At 38.8% G+C, this 11,295-nt stretch overlaps 1 protein-coding gene across 1 annotated transcript in view; it reads right to left on the bottom strand.

Moving 5' to 3' along the window:
* Positions 1-5,174: 5,174 nt before the first annotated feature.
* LOC126355026 (WD repeat-containing protein 19) overlaps positions 5,175-11,295 on the bottom strand; it is a 293,157-nt gene continuing 287,036 nt past the window's right edge. Inside the window, exon 25 of the mRNA XM_050005172.1 lies at positions 5,175-5,860. Within this exon, the coding sequence (XP_049861129.1) occupies positions 5,749-5,860 (112 nt within the window). The 3' untranslated portion in view covers positions 5,175-5,748. The remainder of the gene's footprint in view (positions 5,861-11,295) is intronic.

The raw sequence follows: 11,295 nt of genomic DNA, 5'->3' as shown, positions 1-11,295 counted from the left end.
ATGGTTCAAGTAATATGTGTCAAAAGGAAAGTGTTCTGTACTTGTTAATCAGACATCATCCAACAGAAGGCTACTTGCATGTGGTGATATTGATTCATCAGTAACAATACTAGATACTAAGTTTGTTTTGTTTGCAAATGACGAAAGCATTGTGATAAGAAAACAAATGAGTTTGGAGAGAGCTGTTAATGACATTTTCATGGATGTTAATGAATTGTTTTTAGCCAATTCATTGTAATTATAATTCAAAAAGGAACTAGATGCAGTTCAGAAAGTGACCCACCCATACAGCTGCACACATTAGCATGCAGCTTCTGGGATTTGGGGTGGTGTGCCAGTCTCAGAACAAGTCCAATCAATGAATTAACGATGGGGCAGGTGTACTGAGAATGTAAATGTTGTTAAGACTCAGGTGGTGCAAAAATAAAGGAGGAAATGATATACTTACTTTTGTTCTGTAATGTTTTACAATATAATATTTTGGGGTAACTCTTCAAATGAAGCTTAAGTGTTCAAATTCTGACACTGTGTAATAAGAATTATTTGTGGCGTGAATCCAAGAACGGCATGTCTAAAACTTTTTCCAGTATATTTATTTCTTAACAAAATATATCATAAATAATAAATATCTCTGTTCTCAATCAATACTAGGAATAAAACTAATCTACATAAAGACTATAAATCCTAACCTTAGTCCAGAAAGGTGTCCTCCATTAGGGAACACTTATTTTCCAACACCAACAAGGAAATGTTTATCATTACTAAACTACAGTTTGAGAGAGGCACATAGGATATATGAGTAGTCAACTGTAACAATTCCAATTTATTAGAACCACCAATTTATGCATGTATCATTAATACAGTAATATCACATTATGATTTCTCTATAATATGTTTCTTCTTCACAACTTCAGTGCATGTTTTAAAGGTACTTGGCAACAATAGTGTTTTAATTATCTGATACACTTTATAACACTATTGTTGCCAAGTACCTCTAAACATGCACTGAAGTTGTGAAGAAGACACACAACTTCAGTGCATGTGTAGTGTTTTAATTACCTGATACACTTTAGTGTGGTTCATGGTGTGGGTTCCTGTAGCCACATCCTAGTTCATGAACCACGGGCAACATATGAGTGGCCAAGTAAGTGGTCCCGACAGTCGGGATACCAGTTACTTTGGAATAAGGCTGGGCATCTCGCACATATTCTGAGTCGTGGTCACCTTTGTGCTCATAAGGCAAAGACTACCAAATCCACCGATTAGTCCCTCAACTGTAAAACTCAACGGGACTCGGGGCAAGTAAGGCTACCAACCTGCTTCCCCGATACTTTAAAAATGATGCTGGCAACAATCAGAACAAAATGCCTCGGATCTTTGGAGGTGACGGAGTCCCACCTCTAACTGACAAACCAGGGACTCCTAAGATACGACTTGGCAAACAAATGGTAATGAGATGGGGAGCTATTAATATCAATGGGGGAAAAAGGTAGAGCTGGCAGAGGCTGCAAGTAAGGTGGGGCTGGACGTTTTAGCTGTTAGTGACATTCGGATAAGGGGTGAGAACGAAGAGGAAGTGGGAGAATACAAGGTCTACCTGTCAGGAGTCAAAGCAGGAATAGCACAATGGGGTGTAGGGCTTTACATCAGGAAATAAATGGAACCCAGCATAGTTGCAGTAAGGTATGTAAACGAACGACTGATGTGGATAGATTTGACAGTGTCTAGCAGTAAAATTAGGATTGTGTCAGTATATTCGCATTGTGAAGGGACCGATCAAGATAAGATGGATAGTTTTTATGAGGCGCTCAGTGATGTAGTTATTAGAGTAAAGGACAAGGACAGTGTTCTGCTCATGGGTGATTTTAATGCCAGGATTGGAAATCGAACAGAAGGGTATGAAAAGGTTATGAGTAAATTTGGAGACTATATGGAGTCCACCAGGAACAGGAAACAATTCTTGGATTTCTGTGCCAGTATGGGCTTAGTAATCACAAACTCCTTTTTTAAACATAAGAACATTCACCGGTATACTTGGGAAGGCAAGGGAACCAGATCTGTCATTGACTATATAATAACAGATCAGGAATTCAGGAAGGCTGTGAGGGACACACGTGTATTCAGGGGATTCTTTGATGACACTGATCATTATGTAATCTGCAGTGAAATTGGGATTGTGAGGCCCAAAGTGCAGGAGGTCAGGTCTACATATAGGAGGATAAGAGTGGAGAAACTTCAGGAAAAGGAAATCAGGCACAAGTACATAGTAGCAATCTCAAAAAGGTACCAGTTAGTTGAATGTAGTCAATTACAGTAATTGGAAAAGGAATGGACAAGGTACAGGGACACAGTACTAGAAGTGGCTAAAGAATGTCTTGGAACAGTAGTGTGTAAAAGTAGGATGAAGCAAACAACTTGGTGGAATGACACAGTCAAGGCAGCCTGTAAAAGGAAAAAGAAAGCGTATCAAAAATGGCTACATACTAGAACTCAGGTAGACTGAGAAAGTTATGTTGAAGAAAGAAACAAAGCCAAACAGATAATTGCAGCATCCAAGAAGAAATCTTGGGAAGACTTTGGAAACAGGTTGGAGACTATGGGTCAAGCTGCTGGGAAACCATTCTGGAGTGTAATTAGCAGTCTTCGAAAGGGAGGTAAGAAGGAAATGACAATTATTTTGGACAGATCAGGAAAACTGCTGGTGAATCCTGTGGATGCCTTGGGCAGATGGAGGGGATATTTTGAAGAGTTGCTCAATGTAGGTGAAAATACGGTCAGCAATGTTTCAGATCTCAAGTTAGAATGAGATAGGAATGATGATGGAAATAGGATCATGTTTGAGGAAGTGGAGAAAATGGTCAATAGATTGCAGTGCAATAAAGCAGCTGGGGTGGATGAAATTAAGTCGGAACTCATCAAATACAGTGGACTGTCAGGTCTTAAATGGCTACACAGGATAATTCAAATGGCCTGGGAGTCGGGACAGGTTCCATCAGACTGGACAAAAGCAGTAATCACACCAATCTTTAAACATGGAAACAGAAAAGATTGTAACAACTACAGAGGTATCTCTTTAGTCAGCGTTGTGGGTAAAATCTTCTCAGGTATTGTTGAAAGGAAAGTGCGAGTATTAGTTGAGGACCAATTGGATGAAAATCAGTGTGGGTTTAGGCCCCTTAGAGGTTGTCAGGACCAGATCTTTAGCTTACAGCAAGTAATGTTGAAGTGTTATGAGTGGAACAGGGAATTGTATCTATGCTTTATAGATCTAGAAAAGGCATATGAGCGGGTTCCTAGGAGGAAGTTATTGTCTGTTCTACGAGTTTATGGAATAGGAGGCAAACTTTTGCAAGCAATTAAAGGTCTTTACATGGATAGTCAGGCAGCAGTTAGAGTTGATGGTAAATTGAGTTCATGGTTCAGAGTAGTTTCAGGGGTAAGACAAGGCTGCAACCTGTCTCCACTGTTGTCATATTATTTATGGATCATATGTTGAAAACAATAGACTGGCTGGGTGAGATCAAGATATGTGAACACAAAATAAGCAGTTTTGCATATGAGGATGACTTAGTTGTGATGGCAGATTCGATTGAAAGTTTGCAAAGTAATATTTCAGAGCTAGATCAGAAATGTAAGGACTATGGTATGAAGATTAGCATCTCCAAAACGAAAGTAATGTCAGTGGGAAAGAAATATAAACGGATTGAGTGCCAAATAGGAGGAACAAAGTTAGAACATGTGGACGGTTTCAAGTACTTAGGTTGCATATTCCCACAGGATAGCAACATAGTGAAAGAACTGGAAGTGAGGTGTAGCAAAGCTAATGCAGTGAGTGCTCAGCTACGATCTACTCTCTTCTGCAAGAAGGAAGTCAGTACCAAGACTAAGTTATCTGTGCACCGTTCAATCTTTCGACCAACTTTGTTGTATGGGAGCGAAAGCTGGGTGGATTCAGGTTACCTTATCAACAAGGTTGAAGTTACGGATATGAAAGTAGCTAGGATGATTGCAGGTACTAGTAGATGGGAACAATGGCAGGAGGGTGTCCACAATGAGGAAATCAAAGAAAACTGAGAATGAACTCTATAGATCTAGCAGTCAGGGCGAACAGGCTTAGATGGTGGGGTCATGTTACACACATGGGAGAAGCAAGGTTACCCAAGAGACTCATGGGTTCAGCAGTAGAAGGTAGGAGGAGTCGGGGCAGACCAAGGAGAAGGTACCTGGATTTGGTTAAGAATGATTTTGAAATAATTGGTTTAACATCAGAAGAGGCACCAATGTTAGCACTGAATAGGGGATCACGGAGGAATTTTATAAGGGGCTATGCTCCAGACTGAACACTGAGAGGCATAATCAGTCTTAAATGATGATGATGATACACTTTAGTAACATATTTGTGACAATTTTGGCATTAATTTGTAAATGAAAATATGTTTCAAATGTAAGACAGTATTATGGAATGTTACTATCCTCTAGCACATTACTCTAATCAGTGTCCATCCTTTTTCTCTTCTTTGCTGTGTTTTATCTGTAATGGTGAGTAGCAATCTATCCTTTCCGTAATACTGTCAGTATCCCATCTTGGATTTTCCATTGTTTAAAATTTGACATATTTCTTATCTTTAGCATATTAGTTTTTTTGTAATATGTATTGTGTGTTTTTGTTTTTCTGGCATGATCCACAAACCTGAGGATAACCATGCTTTAGATCTATCAAACAAACAGTGTATCCAGTCTAATATGATCAATAATATGGTAAAGCAGAACTTAAATGGAAATTAAAATAAAGTTGTTGTAGAATCTGCATATTAGGGGGACCATAAATATCTTAACATAACATGGATAGCAACTGAAGGGAGTACATGTTGACTTGGTAAAAAGGCAGAGTTTAGTTGGAAGCAGTTTCCAGTTCATGCCTGACATTATGCATAAATGACACAGACAGCACGAATATATTTCTTTCCAAGTTGCAAACAATGTTTGCTAAAGTATTGGTACAAACATAAACAATAATGTAGCAAATAGGAGACAGAATAATGCAGGCTAGGGTTTTCCTCCTACTTCTATACTTTTTCTCCTTCTTCTTCTAATACAGTCCTCAATACCACATTCTGTTATTTTTAGTACAAATCTTTGTAAGGTAGCATTCAAAATTTTAATGTACAAAGCAATTAATATGAACCAAAATTTTATTGCTTCATATTCTGGACAACATCTAGATAAATAAGTTATTTTTATTATAAAATAATGGAGCAAAGTGTATGTAACATCTGCGTGTACACAATAAAATCACACATAAAAGCTACAAATTTCAGAAAGTATAGATAGAGAAATTTCACAGGAGCAAATTTGGTGCCAACTGTTACAAACATAAAACACTAAATTTTACCCAGTTGTGGCAGAAATTCTTCATTTGGAAACACGAGAAACTAAAGTATGGAGAAGATAAGAGAAAATAGTCCACAGAAAGACATTTTCTAATATCCAGAACATTTGGAAATGACTGATGCTCTCCAACTATCAGATGCTTTCTCACATATCTCTCTTCACATTATTTTTCCTTTTATTTCTTATTTTCATCTAAAGAAGGCATTTTTGGTAATGAAACCTCCAGTTTCAGTAAACAAAGTGTTGTTCCTGCTGAAACTGATTCCATTTCTTGTTTTCCTGAGTTTTGTCAGTGCTAAATGTTTTATGGCAATTTCATTATTACTGTAGAAGGACTGGATCACTGGAATTATATCCTCATTCTTGTCCTTGTGGGAAGAGATATAGTTCTGCACTCTGTATCCTTGTAAGATCGTTAGGATCTATAGTTTCTGAACACATTGGACACGGTTCGCCTGACTGAACAATCCTGTCAACAAAAGAACACTATTTTCACTTTTCAAAACAAACTAATTTCATTTAATTAGAAATAAAGGAGTTACTAAATAATTTGTTATTCTCAACCAAGGTTTTCTGAAGATTCTCATTGTGAATTAGGGTAATCATCAATGACAATGATAGTTGATAAAATTACAGACCATTAAGACAGTAAAAGACCAGCCTTAAAACAACCATGTTGAATAAGCAATGTAACATACAGAATGAAATATAGTTCTTCAGTTTAATAACTAAGCTAGTTGGTGTCCATTTCTTTGTGCCACACAGGCTGCTGCTATTTAGTGAATACTATTGTCACACACACGAATATGGTTGTTTCAGGAATAATAATTAGAAACAAACAGTCTTTCAAATTTGGCATAACTGGCATCCACAAAACTTTATACCTTCAAGTCAAGCAAGTAAAAAAATAATGTCTATTAGGGTGGCTGGATTCCAAACTGAGATCCCCACTAAGTAGCAAATCAACAGATTTATCCTTGATATCAGGCTTGGTAAACTGAAAGAAAATTAGGGAATAAGTATTAGAATGATACTATCAACCAGTACTTGTAGTTCACTTTAAATTATTAAAATTAGTACTTTTACTCATCTATCCACTTACTCTTGCCAATTTTATTGTGTTTCACATCTAAGATGATAATTGTAATTTATTAAGCAGTGAGAATGATGAAGAAAAACCTTGAGAAATATGAAGAGTGTAACTACCAATTTCATTCATTAATACTAGTTATAATGTTTTCCGGTGTCATGAAATCTGCAGAGAGCAGCTGGCTATTGCTATTCAACAGACACAATTACCAACGGGCAGAGATTTACTAAAGACAACCTTCAGTTAATTTAAACAATAAGATTATCAAAAAGATTTTTTTTTATTTGCACTGATGTGTGAACTATTATCAGTCACAGTGAGGGGAAATAAAATTAATTTCGCCAGGAGTATAGGTGATGCTTGTATTTGCTTCATTAGACTCTATTAATGCTAAATTATGAAGTAAACAAAATAATACAATTTAAATGAAACTTCACACCAGGCTATCTCCAGATAAGAAATGTTGAAGAATTCAGATCAACCTCTATGAGCAATGCAAGTGGGAGGTCATGCAGAACTGGAATTCCAGACAATGTTTTCCAAGTACTACACATTATAGCATCACCAATGCTGAAACTGACATGCTGTGGTGAGGCCACAACAGATGGACAATGTGGTACAGTGTAACAGTATGTAGCTTAATAGGTGGGCAACAGTCCGTGCCAGCCCCAAAGACACAACACCTGCAGGCTAATGCCTACTGAAACAGTGTTGGGGAGACTCATCACTACAAGTGAACACAGTCTAACAACACTGCTGTGACCACAGTGTGTTAGTAGCATACAGGGTGCATCAGGAGGAAAGGTACATGCTTTGAGATGCAATAGTATTAGTGATTCTGAACAAAAAACTTTATGTGGACATATGTCCTATTGTGAACGGTTTCCGATACAGAACATGTTTAATATCACTTTTGTACATTTTTCTTTAATAACTCGAAAACTGCACACTCCAACAAAAACATGTCTCAGTACACAATTAAACTAAATTAAATTTGCTACAAAAAAGGTCCTATTTATTTTTTGTCTAGGACTAACAATTTGCACGGAGAGATCGCAGGAATATTGAAAACCTCGTGTGACTCATGTGCGCTGTAGCTTAGGTACTTTTTGAAGACCAGTTTGAGGTAGTTTTCTGACTTGATAGACCACAAGCATCCTGTATCAAAATGTTCATCTCAACTGCCTCTACATTACGGTGGTATGTTGTAAACAATGACAATGAATAATACAGAAAATAAATAGAAATGTACATTAACAGTGTTCTATCTTGGAAACCATTCAGAATAGGGCATATGTCTACATCAAGTTTTTGTTTAGAATCAGTAATGCTATCACCCGTCAAAACACGTGCCTTTCCTCCTGACTCAACCAGTATATGTAGTAAAATGTAGGTTTCTGTGATGGAAAAAGAACAAGGTAGGACATGGATTCTTTGCAAACAGTACAAAGAATAAACACTTCTAATTCAATGCATTTAAGAAAAGGTAATATGCTCAACTAACAGTTAAATGCAGAAGTGCAAGCTATATTTCAATATGAAGTGGGATATAGTACACTTGATGTTGGCTTTATGATAGATATTTTTTGGTGAGTCAAGTGACTGTAAGTTACTCTTGTATAAACAGGTGACCTTTCAATGATTTTTCACTTGATTTTGAGAGTCATCTGTATCAGGGATATGTGACAGAGAAGATTTTCACGAGACTTCCAACTCTTATTTAAGTTCCATCAGCTTACTTGTAACATTTTTAAGCAGGCTATATCAAGCTGCAGCAATAACAGTAGCATAACAGTTTCCATATTTAGTCGACTATATAATGAGATTTTCCCCCATATTTGTTATTCGAGAAATACAGGGTCGTCTTATGTTTGCTTAGTAAGCTATTTTTCCTGAGGTCAATGTGTTTACTCTGTGTAATAGCTTAATATAGGGATTGTCTTACATTTGCAGATGAAGCTTGGGTAAATGAGATCATGAGCAGATTTAATTTGATGATATCAGAGGCTTGGAAATGGAAACAGTGGCACCAGCTTGGCTGAGCACTAGTACAAATGTCAGTGTGTGTGTGTGTGTGTGTGTGTGTGTGTGTTTGGGGTGGGGTGGGGTGGGGTGGGGGATGGGGGGGAGTTCGGATGAGTGGACTGGAAGTTTTGCTGTGCTGACAACAATTAGACTCCATTCTACATACCTTGTTTTTTTATGAACAAACTGCAGTTCATTTGAATTACTCTGTGTCGGGAATAAAGTGACTTTACACAGAAGTGAATGTTCATAAGTGGCACCAGATGAAGAATGAATTTAAATATGCCAGTTCTACATGCCAAACTTTCTGGGGCTGGAAGCAAGACAAGGTTTCATGAAAACTGGAGCTGTAGGTCATTAAGTACAGGCAAGAGAAATTATCTGAATGAAGGTACTGAAGTCAAAAAGGTATTGTCCAACCATGTGTGTCATGAAGGTCAAAGCAAGTATGGGCTGGTGTGTGAGGATGATGAAGAGGGTGAGGCTTAATGATGACAGAGAAAAACACTAGCCAAGTGGTTTCCAACGCTCTACTTTTAAATGTGCCTGTCTGCCACTCAATGCCTCTTCTATATATTGAACAGCAATCTATTCATATCCACATTTTTATTCCATTCCAGATTCTCCATTGCTTAAGCATTCCCTTTGCCTTCCCTAGTACTGATTTGACAGTTATCCATTCCATACTGCTTTGTATTATTACCCTTGTTCATTTACATTACATGACAGGCTCCAGGAGTTACTCATCACTCTTGTAGTTGGATAAAGCTGGGGGAGGGGAGTAGGGGTGAGGGCATTACCAACATTTTAACCACATTTAGAGGGAACTACCATTCCATACATCAAGAGGAGATTGTATCTAATTTGTTTCACATTCTCTTACAGTCAGCTGGCAACAACATTTATCCACCAACATCATCATCATCATCATCATCATCATCATCATAAGCAGCAGAAGCAAATTTTGCTGCTGGCCCTAAAAGATAAACTCTGTGTGAACTGAGAACACCTTGGTCCACACCCAATGCTATGTTCACTTCTGCTAAACAATCACTGCTCGGCATAATGTACTGGGTTCTACCAGTCAGAACACACAACTTCAGAAGGTCCTCCACGTGACTGTATCTTTGTTATCAGTTAACAATGTGGTTCAGAGTCAAATACTGCTAGACAATGTAGGAATAGGACTTGATCTAATCACCAATATATACTATTTGCAAGATTATCAAGTTCAAAAATATATAAATAAAGCTGTTTTCTACTCAAGTTATGTCACCTGAATCTGCGTCAATTCTTTGAGAGAATTCCTCCAGGAATATCATATTGATCAAGCTTAGCATATGCCCTAGTATCCTTAAATAGGTCTTATCACAAGCACACAGTAAGCAAGATTCCTGATACTGACTGTAATAACACGTAAAATAGAAGGTATTAATCGTAGCTTTGGAAACCAGTACATTGCTTCTTCAGGGTGGAAAGAAAGAGTGATTCGGGAACACTGGCAAGGGTCAGACTGGGAGAGGGGGGGGGGGGGGGGGGACATGGGAGAAATTCACATGTTAGGAGGCAAACAAGAAGGAAAATGCAAAAGAGAGAGTAAGATGTACATTGATAAGAACTATGTCTGATAGTAGGGATGGAGTGAGTAGTAAACATAAGAAAACAAAGAAAAACAGGAGGAAAATATTTGAAGTGTGGCATGTATTATACAATCAAAAAATTAAACAACAGAAAATCCTCAATAAAATGTGACAATTTCCTGCTCACCATATAGAGGAGATGCTGAGTTGCAGATAGGCACAACACACACACACACACACACACACACACACACACACACACACACACACACACACAAAACCACAGGAAGCCAGACTACAAGCATTAGCGCATGGTGGGAGAGGGCAGGTGGAGGTAAAGAGGAGGCTGGGGTGGGGAGGGGGAGTGATAGTAGGATGGGGGGGGGGGGGGGCAGACAGTGCAGTGGTGCTGCTGGGGAGCACACAGGGGGAATGTTGAATTCATTGCATGGAGAAGTACCATATGCGCAATTTGGAGAATCTGGTGTTGGTGGGAAGGATCCAGATGGCACAGGTTGTTAAGCAGTCATTGAAATGAAGAACATTGTAATGGGCAGTGTGCTCAGCAACAGGTTGCTCTCTGCAATATATCCTCTGTTCCCGTAACCCTCCTGGCCTCAACCTTCATTAGTCATTGACCTTACTCATCTAGCCCCTTCCCTACTCCCATTCCAGCAATGGACCCAGTCTTTTTACTTCTCTCCTTTTCTGCTACGGTCCTCTCTCCCCTGCCCTCCGTCTAACCAACCAAATGCATCTAGCAGCCCTACCCTCTCTCCACCTTGTCCCTGCATGCTCTTACTAGCAGCACTTTACTGTCCCCCACCCCTACAGCACTAGCCCCCACCCCCCAGTCTCCTCCTCACCCCCACCTGGTTGCCTCTCTGATCATGCACTCTGCTAGTAGTCTAGCTTCAACTGCCAGAGACTGGGTGTGTGTGTGTTAGCGTGTGTGTGTGTGTGTGTTAGTGTGTGTGTGGGGGGTGGGGGTGGGGGGGTTGGGGGGGGGGGGGGTGGTTGGGTCTACTTTCAACAAAGGCCATGTTGGCTGAAAGCTCATTTTGTGAGAGTCTTCTTGTTGTGCCTATCTACAATTAGGCATCTCTGCAATATGGCAAGTAGCGAGTATTCTTTTCATATTACTGTTACAATCAAAAAATTGTATGAGTGTGGGAAGGACAAATCATTAAAAATAGAGAGGAGTGGCAA

Source organism: Schistocerca gregaria, chromosome 3 (assembly GCF_023897955.1).
Source record: "Schistocerca gregaria isolate iqSchGreg1 chromosome 3, iqSchGreg1.2, whole genome shotgun sequence".
In the NCBI taxonomy this organism is placed as follows: Eukaryota; Metazoa; Arthropoda; class Insecta; order Orthoptera; family Acrididae; genus Schistocerca; species Schistocerca gregaria.
This window is presented reverse-complemented; position numbering and strand designations above follow the sequence as displayed.